General features: G+C 45.2%; 1 protein-coding gene across 1 annotated transcript in view; it reads left to right on the top strand.

Moving 5' to 3' along the window:
• The first annotated feature begins 4,455 nt into the window (after positions 1 to 4,455).
• bmp1a (bone morphogenetic protein 1a) overlaps positions 4,456 to 18,747 on the top strand; it is a 53,009-nt gene continuing 38,717 nt past the window's right edge. Inside the window, exon 1 of the mRNA XM_062542586.1 lies at positions 4,456 to 4,687. Within this exon, the coding sequence (XP_062398570.1) occupies positions 4,543 to 4,687 (145 nt within the window). The 5' untranslated portion in view covers positions 4,456 to 4,542. The remainder of the gene's footprint in view (positions 4,688 to 18,747) is intronic.

Below are 18,747 nucleotides of genomic sequence, written 5' to 3'. Positions count from 1 at the left end.
GCACACCATCTATTATCAGATAAAAAAATGTTCCGTGTGTATGAAAGATGAACAAAAGAAGTAAATTGGCGTTCTATCTGCACCTTCAAGCTGTTCGGTACAGAAGGCATGCTTGGTGAGTTCAAACTGCTATCTAATGTTATCGTCTAATGCCAGATTGCACACAAATATTCTCACCGTTTTGGTTTCACTGTTAAAATCAGATAAAACAAGACCATCTGATAAATGGCAAATTGAGACAACAGTGGTTGCCCCTCATGAATATGGCTACTTTTGTGATTCACTGCATGGGATATTTCATAGAATACAGCTGGGATGTGTGTGAGTGTACCATTCGATTATCAGAGAGGAGGACAATGTTATCTTTCTCGTGGTAGTGCCATCTGGAATAAACTCCTGGAATTTCAAAACATTTTCCAGAATTTCATAATCATGAAAAAACACTGACAGTTCTTTTTGCTGTCTACAGGTGGCGCTTCAAACTCTCAATCATCCATCACTGAGTAATGGTGTAGTTACACATGCTGTGGCATAACATTTATCGAGCACACTTTCATAAGCATCATATACAGTACAACATTCCATATGCATTTCCATATTAGTTAGTTTGAACCATGTGAGAAAAGCAATTTAGAGGAGAGATTTCATGGCTTAACACCTCCATCATGAATCATGATATATGAAGTGCATGACTTTCAGTCAGTAACCAGTAACCAAACAGTAAGATGTAACCAAACACATTAACCACAATTAGATTATTTGCTAATCATTTAACCATTTGACTGGTGGGGAATGATAGTAAATGAAAATGAACAGCAAAATGTATTTTAGCAATTATGTTTAGGTCAACATGTTCACATCAACAGTATAGAAGCCTCTTTGTAATGGCTGGCACATTGGCAGGCCCATGTGCTTTGGGAACAGTGTTACCTGCACTGTATTTATTGAAGCAGGGAATTCATGTAGCTTACCTAATTAAATGTCTTACACTGTGGAGTTTGCCCTTGGCTTGGGGGCCTTTCATGCAGATAACCAGTATAATGGAGCCATTTTCAAGGCTTTGTAAGTAAATTAACCTTCTGCAAGCAGTCTCAGGCTGGCTTAACGTCTAACCTGGTGGGAAAAACACGGCAAAGGACCAGATTTAGTTGGGATAGACATAGTCTATGAAAGACATGGCATGGTACAGATGGGTAATAACTGATTTTTACAGCACTCTTGACACCGGATTGTTCCATATCCTGAACTGACTGAAACCACCTCTCAGGTGGATTATCAGCATAAACTAGCTTCAGTAGGATTCTAGCACTACTATGTAGACCTGCAACAAACCACTGACCTGCAATTAAATAAACTAGGAAACCTATTTAATGCTGGTCGTGATTCTTCTTCTTTCAACATGGTAGTCAGGAGTAGTTACACTGTAGTCAGGGTTCATAAAAAGTGATTGCTGTCTTTGGCTCCTTGCAAGCTGCCATGTAATCATACCTTTGTGAAACAGCATATCATTTTGGCCCAGTAAAGACCGTGTCTTCATACACAAGGACATGCTCATCTTTCACATAGATCTTTCAATACACAGAGGCACATCTGCATATAGCTTATACGAGTAAGAATAACTAAAATACCAGGTGCTGGTAGTTTATGACTCTTCAGAGAAATGCCTTTTACCATTATTAACAAACATATAAAGGTCAAGGTTACTTTAAAAACCTGAGGCAACTGCAGTTTATGTAGGCTACCCTATATAGGCTAATCGTTCATGGTTCACACATGGCAAAGCATAATTTAACAAGTGTCAGACAGAAAACAACAACAATCCTGTTTAGATTAACTCGTATCCAGTCTTACGACAGTGTGGGAGGTTTCTATAGTAACAAACTCAAGGGGAGCATCGCCAAAAGGCCACAGACTGATGCTTCACGTGAATCATACCGTGACAAACGTGCCTCAGAGACAGAGCTCCACATCGTCGCGCGTAAAGACAACTCCAGCGACAGAATAAAACAGATTAAAGCATGGTTTAACCAATCTATTCATGCCTTTTCTTTTTACCTAAGTTATTTTTATCTATGTTCAAAGTCGTTTAAGTACTCTTGTAAAGAGTTGCTTATACCTAGTTGTTATTTAATATCCCTATTTCACCATTGAGCAAGTGGGTGGTTGACATGACATGGCCTTTTTTTGGTCCAGAGTGTCAAACTGAAGTAAAGAAATGTCTAATCTGCAAATAAATGTGGTTATATTGTTCAGAAAAACCTGCTTTATATGAACATATGGACCATTCATGCCAGTCATATTCCTATTTCTCAAAATTTTCAGCCAAACCAGGAAAAGCTCATATGGCGTGACTGTCCCGAGCCCATTTCACAAAGTTTGATTTTGAATAAAAAAAATCTAATTAATATATTTTCCCATTACTTAAATACAATGAATACTAAAGATGTCTACTTGTAAGTCTGTAGTGTTTAAAGTCCAGGCATAATATTTTTGAACAAGCCATAAACAAAAACATTTTGTCCCAAAAATCAATATCATATGGTGTGACCCTAAATTATGTTTTTTAAATGTGCAATTGTGTGGAGACCTTTAGGGATAGGGGATCCTTCCTCATTCAGGAAGTATAATAACTTCTCAGAAGGACATTGAAAGTTTACGTGTTGAGTTATCTCTCATATTTCTTTCAATAAATCAAGTATTTCCAGCACTCCTATCTCAGTTCCACTTTTCGCTGTCTTTTGGTGTGACCCATTTTTCAGGAACATTTCAAAAGTAAATAGTTTTTTGGTCAAAATTACCTTTACATCTATGTTACCATGTTAAAGTGAGCATATGATTTTGGTCCTAGCATGTAGCCTCAAGACTCATTGTTCTGCTAAGTGCATGAAACCTCATATGGAGTGACCCCATATCATATAGTGTGATGGGGTTTTGCTGTCACACCATATGATTTTTTTGTCACACTATATGATATAATCTGTATTTTCCTACATAAATAATGTTTTTTTCAAAGATATGTTTATTTAATAGTTTAGTGTTATACATATTTTAACATATTTAACATTTTGTTGACATTTATTATTTAATATGTGGCACCTATTACCCAAGTGCTATACAATATCTGGTGGAATTCTGTTTTACAAAGTTCTGAGTTTTTAACAGTGATCCTTTATGTGATATATTTGTCTTAAACTGTGATTTATTGTTTGTGAAATGCATATATTCACATTTTTGCGTTAACAGATTGTTATTTGGTGTAATTTATCATATGGTGTGACACCATATCATTTGGTGTGACATCAAGAAACATCAAGAAATTATGCAAATAAAAAGGCTTTCGGAGTCTAAATTATACAAATCTGAATGTAACAGATAGGAAATAGGGTCAGCAAACATTGTATGCATTTCATTTCTTTTGTATCAAGATATGTCCAAATTAATATGAAGTTTATTGAAAGATTAGGGAGAAATGCCTTACTTTGTGTATTGATGAGTAAATATACTGTAAAATATAATACATTTCCACAAGGAAATGCTAGATCTTGATGAAGTAAAGATAGAAGATTATGATACACTGACTCACATAAAAAATATATACCACATTATAGTTTTACACACAATAACTTTCATGTCACACCATATGATAATTTTAGCCACTAACACAAGACATTAGTGAATAAATATGAATTCCAATACAAATTCTAAAAGATCATACATATTTTGGGAATGGGAGAGTCAGTACAACATAACTAAGTGATTTCCATGCATAATATCTGAATTTTTTTTCAAAAACTTTTTTTCGGCCTAAAACGTCAACCACCCAAATACAGAGGTTTCCTCTAAGCTGACTAGCACTACTCGTCTCTCACTGACATAACAGTAGAAGGCCCACCACCACCATAGAAGGCTGGACAACTGCGTCTTCGTCAGCTGAACAAAGCCCATTTGATTAACTCTTTCCAGCTGACAATTTTCTCTGGGTCCCCAAAACGAAGCACAGCAGAAATGTTTGTTGGTGAGACGCTGAACCTTTCTAGGCCTAAGATATGATAGACAAATATTACGCACCACTTTGTATTTAACGCCTTGATCATTTCATGTGTCGAAATAAAATACAGGACATCTGTATTTATTTTAGTTTATTCAATTGTATTATATTATATTGTCAGCGACAATGTTTCAGTGCACGCAGCATCTTACGTCGGTCTTTGAACTACAGCCTACGTTACAGTCTTAACACCCCCAGAAGATGTATCGACGCCGTGTGAGATGTTCCATGGTCTCCGTTTTGCAAAGTTTGCAAGCTATGCACTGGCCCAGAGCCCGAGTGAAAGAGCAAATCTCTGCCCCAGAATCAAGACATTGTAGGGAGGCAGAGCTGTGTGTTTAAACCCGCCCTCAAGAGAGATCTCATTTCCCCCCAAACCTCCCATTTTTCTCTCTCCTCTCTCTCTCCCTCTCTCTCTCTCCCTCTCTCTCTCGCTCATCCTCCTCTTTACCTCTCTATTTCTGTTCTTTCGCTGTATTCCCGACTTCAGAATCATGGATCTCACAACGAGGTGTTTGTTTCTTCTATTCAGCCTTCGCTTGATATTAGCGATCGATTTGGACGTTTTGGAGCCAAGCTACTATGTGGAGCCTTCAGCTTCTTCAGAGGCAATCGACTACAAGGATCCATGTAAAGCTGGTAAGTCTGCCTATTAATACGTGGATTTTGGACATGCCACGAAACGCTGTTGACTGTTTGCGACTCTGCGGCCAGTTGGCATGTCTATTGTGGATGACAGCAGCGAAGCGAACAGAGATCCAAAAAGCACTAAACGGAAAACAGTAGGCTATCAGTATTTTCTTACGCTATTTACCGTTCTTTTTTTCATCGCCGTTACTTAACCAATATCAGGAGTTACCATGAATACTCAAAAGATGACAGTTCAGCAGACTTTCAAGCTCAGCTGTTACTTTTCAGTGTCACCAAGCGCTATGTTTTTGTTGGATAGCCTACGACCCTGTTGTCACCAGAATACCAAAAGTTTTGCTGTGTTCTGAAATGATTGAAAAAACGTGGACATCGAGTATTTATCTCTAATGTGAACAGATGTGATGATGCAGTAATCATTGGTTTACATGTTGAGTTGCTTTTCAACATTGATAGAAGCAATACATTGTTGTCATTCATGGAAAACTTTGTCACGACCCCACATATTGTCAAAATAGATTACACTTTCTTCTTAGCCGAGATTTCCCATTATAGCACAACAAAGTGTTATTTCCTAGCAGTACACGCTATTTACTTGTTTGCCAGCTGCTTTTGTCGTTATCCAAAGTGACGTAGATGTAGTCCATCGCAGACAGGAAGAGAATACCGGTCAATCACAACAAAGTAATAGCATGGGGATGCTCAGTCTACACCTGGCGCACGTTATTTGGGTAAAAAAAAAAAAAAAAAAAGCCTTTGTAAGGCATTGTCCAACTCCGCATCAATCTACGTTAATATTATGTCTACCTAAATGTGTAAACATCACTCTTCAATGGCACGTTGACTGATACCATCCATTTAGGGATGCATGATCCCTTCTGGTTCTATTGCTCCATGTTTAATTCATGGGCTTTGCCATGGTCGTCCTTATTCATATTTCAGAATGCTTGTGTTTGATGTAATTTAAAACTAAATGAAAATAGGACACAAGCTCTAAGGCAATGAACTAACATTTAAATGATAATAAATGATGATGATGATGATGATGCTTGCACTTTCCTGAAATTGATGCTACTGATTTGGGAGTCTTTCTTCTACAGATGAGAGAATATTCTTGACATAACTACTGTGTGACTTCTCTTGAGCAAACTTTCTTCTTCTCTCTTGTCTATCTGGACAAACGCTGGTGGCTCACAGTTCAAACTGCCTCTATGGCAAGTCTTAGTGTGTTTGGTGTGGAATGGGTCCATCTGTAAGCTACGCTAAAGTGTTGGGTATCCTATGGGAGAACTTTTTAGGTAGTCTCCAGTTAATGTACGGCACATCTCTATTCAAAAAGGTTGGCTTGATGGAGACCTGATAAGTGTGCTAAACCAGAACCCAAGATTCCGCTCTCTGATACGCGCAGATTCTGTAGTGGCCTTCCCTTTCCTCTATCCAAGCCTTTTTCGTTCCCTATGTCCCCCCCCTTCCGCCTTGTTCTCATTTGCAATTGAAAGCACCAAGGCTGTTAATTTCAACATTTGCCCCGCATTGTGTGTGTGTGTGTGTGTGTGTGGGTGGGTGGAGGGGGGAACCACCAAATTTGTATGTCATGCAGATCATACAAATTGACCCGGAAAAAAAAATAATCTCCAGGAACATTGATATCACACACAGATGAGGTCTTCCAAGTGTTACTGAGGGGAAGTTTACTAAGCCCTGTTGATACGTTTGAGAAGCGTCACCCATCCGTGGCTCTCAGATGTACACGGTTGCCTGAAGTGGATTGTTAAGCGCCGAGTGGGTTAAAGGGTGAGTGAGGATGCGTCACTGCCTGGGCTGAATAGCTGCTCTCGTCGTTGTATCTCTGAGATGATGCGTTGCAGCAGTTTTGAACGCACTCAGAACTCTAGTGTCCTCATCCGCAGACGGCGTAAACAAAAAGTTTAGACCCTCTCACTCTAAACAGAGTGGCTGCTGTCGTCACGCGCGACCAGCGTCACCGCTGGGAAAGTTGAAGATCTAGTCAGGGGGTCAGTGGGGTGAGGGGAACACACCGCGGAAGGGTTGGTTGTAATTCATGGTTTTTGGGCACTTTCATAAGAGGCGGTGTGTGAGAGGCACAATTGGATGCGTCTCTCTCTCTCTCTCTCATTCTCTCTCTCATTTTCTCTCTCATTCTCTCATTCTCTCATTCTCTCTCATTCTCTCTCTCTCTCTCTCTCTCTGAAGTGGGTGTCTGTTTTAGGACTTTGCTCCATAAGGAAGGGAAACTGAAGCATGTGGTCAGAAATGACTGCTTTTCCGTCTGCGACGGGATCATTGTGGGAGGCTCTCTTTCTCTCTCTCTCTTTCTCTCTTTCTCTCTCTCTCTCTCTCAGGACAACGCACAGCTGTGCCTGACAGTGTTTGCCGACAATGTAAAGTTCACCGTGTTGCTGCTTGTATGTGTGCTCATCAAAAAAAACTGGGCCTGTTAGCGTTATTACGCAATGGTGTCCTTTTAACTCTGAGCAAAGTGACAGAAGCCTGTTCAAACAGAGGAATAAGATAGCATTAATGTTGTGTTATTTGAACAGTCACACTGTAGTTATTTTTGTTTTCATCACACACACACGTTCAGTCCTGCAATGTGTTATCTCTCTGATGTAAATTAAAAAATCACTGCAGTGAGGAAAAAAAAAAATTTCCATGGTGAGGTCAAGGGCATTGTAGAAACCTGAGAAAAGCAAGAGGGAGAGAAAAAATATTCACCACCTGGTATTGTTTTTTTAAGATCCAAGAGACCTGGATCTATGAGAGAATCATTTTTCCACAGAGTTGGCTGGACCGTGTAGAAGAATACATCCAAAAGTTTTTTTTTTGGTTCTTATCAACAAACCTCCATTTCATTTGGGATTAGCTGTCATCATCACTCATCAGTCAGCATAACAAACCTGGTTTCATGGATAATAAAATCAGACTAGTGGTTATTGAGAGTTTGCGCTGAAAACCCATCGGTGGAATTGTAAAAGAATGCAAAACTAGCTCCCTCCCTGATCTGCTCCTTTGACTCTGACTTCAGGACAGGACTCACTGTTTGAAGCATGTGTGCAGCAGATGTGATACAGTAGACACGCTTGATGCCATATGAATTCCCAACACCTAGGCACTCCACGTCCTCACAAATGTGTGAGATCCGTTCTCACCACCACCCCCCTGCCACACACACACACACACACACACACACACACACACACACAGACACAGACACGCATACACACACACCTTCTGTTTCTTTTCCCTGTCTCTTCGTCTCCCTCAAAATCGGTCCTATTACTGATTCAAATTGCCACAACCACCGCAGCTGGAAGTCTCCCCCCCCCCCCTCCACCCCCACCCCCTCCAGAATGTGGCCGGCATGCTTTTAATAATCTGACCTGGATCCCAGTCTGTCCAGCACCCCCCACCCCCCCCCCCCTCCCCAAACACATACACACACACACACACACACACACACACACACACACACACGCAAAAAATGTGGTGGTCCTGGGAAGAACTTCTGGTGTGTGTATGTGTTTCTCTCTCTGTCTCTCTCTGACTCTCTCTGTATCTCTCTCTCTCTCTCTGTATCTCTCTCTCTCTCTCTCTCTCTCTCTCTTTTCCTTTCTGTGTGTGTGTGTGTGTGTGTGTGTCCTCACTGGAAGCGGCGAGGGGGAAAACCACAGATGGGGAGACTGTGTGAGAGTCAGTTCCGTGGCTGTTGTCCAGGAACAGTGCTGCTGCAGTGCCCCCCCCCCCCCCCCCCTCCAAGGAACACAGGCATCAGACAGACCCATCTACACTGTGCCAGGGCAGGGCAGTACTGTGTGTGTGTGTGTGTGTGTGTGTGTGTGTGTGTGTGTGTGTGTGTGTGTGTGTGTGTGTGTGTGTGTGTGTGTGTGTGTGTGTGTGTGTGTGTGTGTGTGTGTGTGTGTGTGTGTGTGTGTGTGTGTGTGTGTGTGTGTGTGTGTGTGTGTGTGAAGAGGGTAGAAGGTGCAAGGTCAGGGCTCGAGGTGAGAGTGCGGAGGTGGCAGCGGTGGCCACTTTGGTGGCGATGACGAAGCAGCTGAAGGACGCTGGGGGTGCAGCCGCCGCTGTGATCCGTCGCCCCAGTGGGTCCTCTGGTGAGAGAGAGCAGGACAGGACAGGACAGGACAGGACAGGACAGGACAGGACAGAACAGAGAGCATTGTTGGGCTGGGGCCTCGGCAGGACCCCTGGGCCACAGTGTGCTGCTGAGGAGTTAATGAGATTAGGCACCAAGGTAAGAGCCCGCGCTGTGCTGTGCTGCGCTGAGCTGAGCCAGACACTGGATTCCATTATGTCATCCTGTAGAATTCAATGGCTGTGATTGCCTTTTTCCAAGTGAAATCTGTGTGTGTGTGTGCGTGTGTGTGTGTGTATGTCTGAGTGTGTGTCTTGAGTGTGTGTGTGTCTGAGTGTTTGTCTGAGTGTGTGTGTGTGTGTGCGTGCATGTCTGTGTTTGTGTGTGTGTGTGTGTGTGTGTGTGTGTGTGTGTGTGTGTGTGTGTGTGTGTGTGTGTGTGTGTGTGTGTGTGTGTGTGTGTGTGTGTGTGAGTGACTAACTGGCTGGCTGTTTCCCTGCATCTCTTTTGGTGACTCTATGTGGGTTTGTTGTTCAGCACAGCTAACCCAAACAGAGACCGTAAAGATGCATCATGTCAACACTTGTGTGTGTGGCTAACACTACAACCTGCCATGCACGTCATGCAAGATCATTTGTTTATCTTCTGTCGCAACACACCTGAAAAAATATTCTTATCTACACAGTTATCAATTGCGCACATCTCTGAAATATGTTTGATGGTTTGATGATGGAAATTTCGGCCCATATTTATATGCGTAAGTATCTTTTCTATAACCTCACCTCCTCCATCTTGGGGGGGAACGTCTATCCCAACCTGGAAAGCATCCCAGAGACTCCTTCATGTACCCATTGAGATTAGAATCACTAATTTTCGGCATGAAAAATGAATGAAGCCAAGTCACGCACTGCGATGTCTGTCCTCTCCACTTAAAGCGCAGCCTCGGTCCAGGAGGGAATCGACCGAGCAGCTCCATTTCAGATAAAAGATTCATTTGAAGTAAGCGAAAGAGAGGAAGTCTGTCCTGAATATCTTTTTTTATTGCCGCCACAATAGTGATCCAAGGTGGGGGTGCTGACTGAGCGGGAGAGGAGATGGCTGCATGCAGCGGCCGTCTAGTGGGATGAGTTATGTGTGTGGTGGACGGTGATGACCAATCCTTATGTTTGGTCTTGTGTGTCGTTTAAGATCACGCAGAGACCTTCTTGGTGATCATCATTCACCACCCTTTGGGAACAATGGCATCCCATGGTCTCTCATGGTCTGTTTGGCTCGGATCACCATTCCACCCAAGCCCTCTGCCCGGTCATACCCAGCCCCCCCCCTCTGACCCCACCCCTGCCGCACCACCCTCCCCGGCCTGTCCCCTCCTCCTCCTCTGCCCGTGTCCCTCTTGCTCCCCCTCTGGCCGGGTGGCTGTGGTGGGAGGGCGACCACAGACTGAGGGGTCATTCAGGCCATGCCAGCCGAGGGGGCAGCGCTGGAAGGAAGGTGGGAAACACGCCGCCTTTCGCCACCTGCCAGCTCAGCTCCCGGGGTGGACGGGGGTGACTGCCGGCCATTCAGCAAACGCGGCTGGCACCTCCTCCCGAGAGTGTTTACAGCCCCAGAGCCCCGGCGTGCACTCGGCCCCTGGCTTTTATTTATTGATTTCTGCCGTCATGATGAAGTCGAGATGGAAATAGCGCATGGCGGCGGCCACTGTGTGGTTTTGGAGGTGGTGGTGGGGGGGGGGGGGAATGAGGAGGGGGGAGTAGAAGAATGTCTGCTTTTCTTTTTCGGCTAAATGATCTTTATCTCTCTAACACTGGGTTTCCCCTGGATAGAAAACAAAGATCTTAGCAAGACAAGGAGATGACACATTTACACTATTGCACAGGTTTTTGTGGTTGACAAAAACTTCCCCTTCCAGAGAAACCTCACACTTGAGATTAAATTGACTGGTAAATTTACAAAATAAATGCCTTATGGTTAAAAAAAAAGAGCTCAGAGTTGCAAAGACATATTTTGTAGATTGAGTGCCAAAACACAGATAAGGTAGACCGGAAACAACCAGCGAACTTCTTGCCAAGAAAATCTGTTCAAATCTTCTGTCTGTATTTCAAGTGAGTATGGTGTCTCTGACATCTCATCAGAGTTCTACACCATTTGCTAAACTAATGCTACCACAGGAACCTTAAAACAACATGAGGTCCTCGATGTCTTTAGCATGTGCGTGGGAGTCCGTTAAAGGCCGGCGAGACGGATGTGTGCAGTGATTTGTCAGCAAGAGAGAAGTGAGCAGATGGAGAGACCTAAAGGAACACTAGATTTACAGAACCGAGCGCTTGCCGAGCGCTGTGCGTCGGGGAGATGAATGCTTAGCTTGTCCCGGAGCTATGCGTTCTTCTTGTCTGATCGCGTGGAGTCGGAGGTTCCCGCCGCGTAGCTTTAGGCGGGGCGTGTGGGGGTCGGGGGGGTGGTTGAAGTGCCTCAGGCTGCCGAGTGTTACTGGAAGGACGCTTCAAATGTTTTTGTTTTGCTTCACGCCGTCTTCCAGAGAATCGTTTTTGCGGTTCTCTCAATCTCTCAGCCCAGTCAGCCATTGTCTCTGTAGGCCCTGTAGGCTCTCATGAAGCAAAAGCTGTATAGGATAGAATGATCATTTATGTGATAGTATAAAATAACTTCATTGCACTAGCGCTGAGTACTGTTCTTATCAAGTGAGGGTTGTCGCTAAAGACCTAAAGGAGGCTCCTGGAGGTTAAGCGTGAACTTTGACCCCGGGGGAGGTTGCGGTTCACCTCATTTGCCCGACAGTGGCATGCATCATATGGTTGGGGTTAAAAGGGGAGTTTCTCTTGTTTGAGACGTTAGCATGGAACAGCGTGTTTGTTGTCGGCGGAGACTTTGTCACAAAGGCTCCGGGGAGTGTCTGTTTCAACGCCTCTGCTCACGGCCAATTAGGCATAAATAATGAAAAACTAAACGGGTCGCAAAAAAAGCAAACAAGAGAGAGAAAAAACCCTCTGACTTCATTTTCGCACTCGATTTGGCTTGTCGGCTTGTTGTAACAGCAACAGTTAAAGATCAGCTATCTGTGAGTTCTTCAAAAGATTTCACAGACTCATTTGTATTCTGCTGGAGAAGTGTACCAGAAATGCTGAACTCATCAGTTTTCTTTTTTAATATTAATGATGGTTTAAATTCAAGAAGGTGTGTGTGTGTCTGTGTGTGTGTGTGTTATCCATTTGTGTGAAAGGCGCTTTGTTCAAGGAGTAATTGGGCTGTTTCAGTTAAGCTGACCACAGCAACCCATCTGACCTTAGGCCACCTCCAAAACAACCACTTCCATTTAGCTCAGGTAGATGTGTGTGTGTGTGTGTGTGTGTGTGAATTTGTGTGTGAGAGAGGGAGTCTTTGCATGAAAGATTGTGACCTGTATGTAAATTCACACTTATATATGTAGATAGATAGATCTTCACTAAGATTGGTTGCATGCTCAAAAGTTTTTCTTAAAATGAGTTCTTTGTGCAGCCACATAAATAGTATTGCCGTCTTTTTTTTGTTTTTTTTTCATCTCGACAAGTACCTGTCAAAGATGTCAAAAAGAAGCGCTGGGGAACTTGTGGATTGTGAAATGAGCGACGACGGACTCCTATCTCCTCGGCTCCACCAGACAAGTCCTCTGTGCCAGTGGTGTAGTCTACGTGATACGCGGGACTACGCAGTATACCCACTTTAAAATAATCACCATCTCAGTATACCCACTTAAAATCGGCATGGATAGGAATTTTAACATTTGGTGTTGCTCACAGTACACCCACTACAACTAACTAAAGTACAGTGAGGAGCACATGTATTTGATACCCTGCTAAAACAGGAATATAAAATCATCATTTGACAATTGATCTTAATGCCTTAACTCAAAAAATTAGTACAAATCAAACCGCCAAGGACACCAATTTTCTTTGTGATTGAAGAATGTATCGTAAATAGATAAATGTTTTCCTTAAATGCTAGGGGAAGGAAGTATTTGACCCCCTATGTAACCCTATGGGAATTTAACACATAGGGTTAACATAGGGGCAGGCAGATTTTTATTTTTAAAGGCCAGCTATTTCATGGATCTAGGATATTATGCATCCCGATAAATTTCCCTTGGCCTTTGAAATTAAAATAGCCCCACATCATCACATACCCTTCACCATAGCTAGAGATTGGCATGGTGCTTTTTCCAGTAGGCCTATTAGCCTGTTTGATTTGCATTGAGCTCAATGAGCATCAAACAGGCTAATAGGCCTACTGGAAAAAGCACCATGCCAATCTCTAGCTATGGTAAAGGGTATGTAATGATGTGGGGCTATCTTAATTCCAACGGCCAAGGGAACTTTATCAGGATGCATAATATCCTGAATCCATAAAATAGCTGGCCTTAAAAAATAAAAATCTGCCCGCCCCTATGTTAACCCTATGTGTTGAATTCCCATAGGGTTACATTGGGGGTCAAATACTTACTTCCCCCTAGCATTTAGGAAGAACATTTATTTATTTACGAAACATTCTTCCATCACAAAGAAAATTGGCGTACTTAGCGGTTTTATTTTTACTCAATTTTTGAATTAAGACATTAAGATCAATTGTCAAATGACGATTTTATATTCCTCTTTTTAGGCAACTTTAGCATGGTATCAAATACATTTTCTCCTCACTGTAAGTCCATTACAGTATGCCCACTACAGCTAACTAGACTACACCACTGCTCTGTGTCCTCTGTGACGGAGCTGACCGCTTTAGCTCTCCCCCCCTGGGCTCTCACTTGTGTTGTCTGGGGCCCTGAGTGTGGTCAGAAGGCCTTCGCTGCACCGCCACTTATAGGAAAATAATCACCCCTTTGATTCCTGGGGTTTAGCCCGAGGCTAATCCGGAACGGTTCCCTTGATTATATGGTGAGATACCTTTGAAAAGGTCCCGCCGCTGAACGCCGATGGATATGTGTGTTTGTGTGTGTGTGTGTGTGTGTGTGTTTTCCTCATCTTCAACTGCCTCGGGTTCAAATTGCAGTCCAAGGAAATGTCTAGGTAAGCATTTGCTGAGGCAGTAACAGCTGGGATTGTTTTTACAAGATGGGGGGCCGGGCGTGGGAGGGGGTGTGTGTGTGTGTGAGGGGGGTGGGGGGTGTCGAGCAAGACTTTACAAGACTCCCGCGTCACCAGAGCCCTACCAAACTCTACCCAATTTACCCCCGAGGGTAACTTGAGGTGTGATATGATTTAAAAAGAAAAAAAATCTTCTCTGACTTTGAAAATAAACTTTGTGCATATAGGGCCATGTAGTCATCTGTTGGTGTACGCAGACCATGACTGCAGAAGTGATCCCTCAAGCTGAGACTACCATAGGTGGTAATCAGCCCAAGCCCATGACACTGACACAGCCCTCAATTTGGATGTAAATTTCAGGTCTGTCTCTGCGAAAAGACCCAACAGTGAAAGGCGTGGCCTTGTCATTGTCATGCGTGGTCAACCCACAAACAGACCTCCCCCCCCCCACACACACGTCAACACACACACACACACACAGACAGAAACACAGGCCACATGGAGTCCGAACCCTGTGGCTGTGTTTTTTCCACCCCTCGTCTACAGTCTCAAGGTTGGGCTGGCTGTTGGAGACAGGAGGGGTGGCAGTGGCACCCACCCTCTGGCCCTGTCTAGACCCCCCTATTTAACGGCCAGACCCTCGTTATGGCGCTGCTGTGCTGGCGGCGGTGCTTAGAGTGAGAGGGCTGTCTGGACGTCCAGCAGCCGTGGGGATGGTGTCCCGCCCAGAGGCTGAGCCGTGTTGTTGTTGTCTTCCTGCCGTCTTCTGTTGGGACACGAGTGTAGGTCAAGTAGGTGCAGGACACATCCCACCTCACTGGGGCCAGGTGCAGGACACATCCATTGGAACAGATTCAGATTCAGATTGTATTTGTCACATACATAAAATGCAGTGAAATGTTAGTCGGCTCCATGCTAGGTAAAAAGAACAGAAACAGAAACAACCCACCAAAAACAGTAACAACAACAACAAAAACAATACATTCAAGATGGGGCGGGGTCTATTGCAGGTAGAGTAAAAAGTGCAGTTCCATAACAGTGATATAGAAAGTGAAGTAAGAAAGTAGATGTCCGCGCACTGGAGACTCCAAACCAACAAGGTTTATTTAAAAAACACGCAACGTTTCGACCCACCAGTGTTTTTTTAATAAACCTTGTCTGTTTGGAGTCTCCAGTGTGCGGACGATCTACTTAGTTTCTGTTGAGACACGACCATGGCGTCCAGAAGAATGTCCTTCTTGTGTAGATAGTGTGTGTGTGTGTGTGTGAGGGACACAGATGTCCTCATCATCATTGAGTTGTGTTGGAGAAACCTCCATGGTCTAGTGATGCTGAGAGGGAACAGTGAGGCTTTCTTTCAGTTTGGTTGCCGCTGCTGCACTATCTGACCAGGACTGTGTGAATGGAGGATGATGGTGTGTGTGTGTGTGTGTGTGTGTGTGTGTGTGTGTGTGTGTGTGTGTGTGTGTGTGTGTGTGTGTGTGTGTGTGTGTGTGTGTGTGTGTGTGTGTGTGTGTGTGTGTGTGTGTGTGTGTGTGTGTGTGTGTGTGTGTGTGTGTGTGTGTGTACACGTACACGAGTCTATCTTTCTGTGTTTGTGTGTCTGTGTGGGGGAGTGTTGGTGAAAGAAAGAACAACAGGCTGTGTCTGTGTGCGTGTGCATGTGTTGGTCTTTGTGTTCCGGAGTGTGTGTGTGTTTGTTTGTGTGTGATTGCATGCGTGTGGCGGCAATAGCGGAAAGATGAGCAGCAGTTCAATGAGATGGAGGATTAGACTGGTTAAGATTATCCAAACAGCCCGGCCTGTGTGTGTGTGTGTGTACGACTGCAGCGGTGGCGATGGCATGGGGGTGTATGGAGGCGGAGCAGGGCCGGGCAGGGTAAAGGGGGAGGGGGGAGGGGGGGGGGAATTATATCACGCACAAAGCCCAGTCAATCAAATACCTCCGCAGAGAACTCGTGTCTTCCCGGCTCTTATCTGTCCGGGCTGATGAGACGAGATGAGATGTGTGTGTGTGTGTGTGTGTGTGTGTGTGTGTGTGTGTGAGCTCATCCCAGCTGTAGGGGGAAGCCCCCCTCAGAGAGGCAGCATGCGGGCGCCTGCCGGCCTGATCTCCACGCAGTTCTGCTGTTTTGACTCAGAAAGCCTCTGTTTAGGACCAGTACAGTACGTGCTAAAACTGATCTCACGTCAGTTGTTTGTTAGAAATGCTTATTGAGGTTTTTTTTTTTCTTCTTCTTTTAATTGTGTACTCTGTTCCACCCGCAGGCAGGTTTCTGAAAAACTCTTTAGTGTTTGACAATAAACACCAGAAACACCTTGTGAAAAACAAAACAAAAAAAAACCCTGTTATGCTTGGGATTTGGTGGTTTGACTAACTCAAATTCCTCAGTTTTTACTTCAGTTCCTATAAAACTCCCTTACCTCAAGAGGCCAAGTTGCAGCTGTTGAAATTGTATGTAATGAATGTAGTCTGGACAGCGACCAGGCATACTTGTGAGACAGTGCCAAATGCCCATCTGCCATTCAGCGCCTTTATTGGATCTTCTCAAGTGCTGTTCTTGTTATTTTTTGCCACGGGGCCATCTTATCTGGAACCATCTGATGGAGTTCGTTAGTTCACCCCCTATTGTCTCTTCGACTTTATCGTCGGCCCGCTCCAAGCTACAGTGGCCCGTTTGATCCCGCTTTCTTTCCGTTCGCCCCCTCGATCTCTGTCTGTGCTCCATTTTTTGCGTCCATCTCGGGATTGGTTGTCCGTGGATAATGGGAGCCAGGAGACAAGGGGATTTATTTGGGATCCCCCCTCTGAGACTTCCCGATAATAACAAAACACCCTGCTACGTTGTCGCCAGGACAACTGTGAAAGCCAGGGGGCCGGGGTGATCCAGCAGTGGGCTTGTTTGTCTGCTCGCCCTCCCCTCGATCTTGGCCTCTGGTCAGGGGGAACAATTATACGCCGGATTAAAGGACTTGCACCCAAAATGGTTGTGGGTGATTGGCTCTCAACTAGGGGTGGGGAAGAGGCCAGACTTCCACAGAGGCCTTGGCCAAGACCCCCAGGCTCAGGGCATTAGGGCCATCTCGCTAGTCTTGGACATGGGCTTCATAGTGTTGCCTAGTGGTGGGCCTTCTAAACAGATCTAGCCACACAAGAAGGACCATTACAAATCATTTTTGTGAGCATCCAATATATGGGATGCAGGGGAACCTTTGGCCTTTGGAACGTTTGAAAACATTCGTAAACAAACAAACCAGGTCACATTGTATTGCTGTGTGGTTTCCAAACAGGGTTTCGAAAGGCTTTCAAACCACCTTTCAGTGGCGTTCTCGGCTCTCTTTGGCAGTGAAGGGGTTAATGACTTGCGCTCTCAGCTGTAAATCCTTCGATCGATCGCAGGTTTCTTCAGCGTGAGCTCGAGGTGATTTCACAACCGCTCTTGGCCCCGGCGAGTGGAGCGGAGCGGAGCGCAGCGCAGCGCTCGCATGTGCCGGCGAAACGTGACCGCGGCCGCCTGCGTCCCATACCGCACGCAGCAGCATTAGTGTGTGTGTGTGTGTGTGTGTGTGTGTGTGTGTGTGTGTGTGTGTGTGTGTGTGTGTGTGTGTGTGTGTGTGTGTGTGTGTGTGTGTGTGTGTGTGTGTGTGTGTGTGTGTGTGTGTGTGTGTGTGTGTGCATTAAGGCCCCAGGACATCTGGTGGCTGGCGCTGTTGATGAGGGATCAGCTGTGTGCCTGTCGCCAGCGCGGCGTCTCTCCTCCGCTGTGCCTCCTCCTCCTGATTCATGAATGATGCGCTATGTGTCACAGGAATGCAATAGCAACACCCCCCCCCCCCCCCACACACACACACACACACACTGCCCCCCGTCTCAGTTAGCCATAGGAGAGAAAATTAGAGGACCCCCTGCTCTCCTCTCCTCTCCTCTCCTCCCTTCTCTTCTCTTCTCTCCTTTGGCATATTCGGAGCTGCGGTTGTTGTTGTTGGCACGTGCCTGGTCTTGCAGGGGAGAAATCAGCCCCTTTTGTCATGGCTGTCATTAGAGTCTTACTGCAGCCTAAACCCGGTGTCCTGTAGCACACTCTCCCTGACCTGCCCCCCCCCCCCCCTCGTCCCCCCCCATTTTGCTGACAACAAGGCAGTGCTGGGCTGCACTGTGCACTGGGCTCTGCTGTGCTGGACTAACCAAATGCACTCCTGTTTCTCCAGAGCAGATTCAGGAGATGGCCTAGGCCCAGTTTTGCTCCTTTGTGAGAAGTAAATATCTCTCCTTTTCTTCTTTTTTCTCACACTCTGCCTGTGTCGAGTACCTGTACTATCCGTAGCGTCTGCATCTTTCACATCTAGTGTATCTGTCTGTTTTCTGCTCCTACTCGTCTCTAAGTGACACATGCATTCCATCATTAGGCTTTTATCATTCCAGCTCGGGGGCTTTGATTCTTGTGACGAGCTGATCCTCAGAACAGAAGCAGGCAGTCGGGATCCGGGATCCGTGCCTTGCGGAGGTCCGTACCACTTAAATTCAGAATTAGTCAGCTCTCCTCCTTGTCGCACCCGGCCGTCGCCGGCTTTTTTTCGGGGACAGCCTGTCATCTCAGACGTAGAGTCCGTCCGTCAGATTTGGGACGGCTCGAATTAAATTGGTAGAAGCGCACCAGAGCTGTCCAGATATCTTCACTTTTAAGGGAGCGTTTGATGCATTCTGTCTGGGCCGGGAGGTAGACGTGCAGGGAGAAGTGGTCTCCCCTCTCGCACACGACGGCGAGGCGGCACCGGAGCTGTTTGACTTTCAGATTCGCCTCTCTCGCACTCGTGGACAGTGGAAGTGATCTGCATACCTCGGCGCAGGAAGCTACAAGTCT

This window comes from Sardina pilchardus, chromosome 8 (assembly GCF_963854185.1).
Source record: "Sardina pilchardus chromosome 8, fSarPil1.1, whole genome shotgun sequence".
Lineage (NCBI taxonomy): Eukaryota > Metazoa > Chordata > Actinopteri > Clupeiformes > Clupeidae > Sardina > Sardina pilchardus.
Note: the sequence above shows the minus strand (reverse complement) of the source record. Positions and strands in the feature narration are given on the sequence as shown.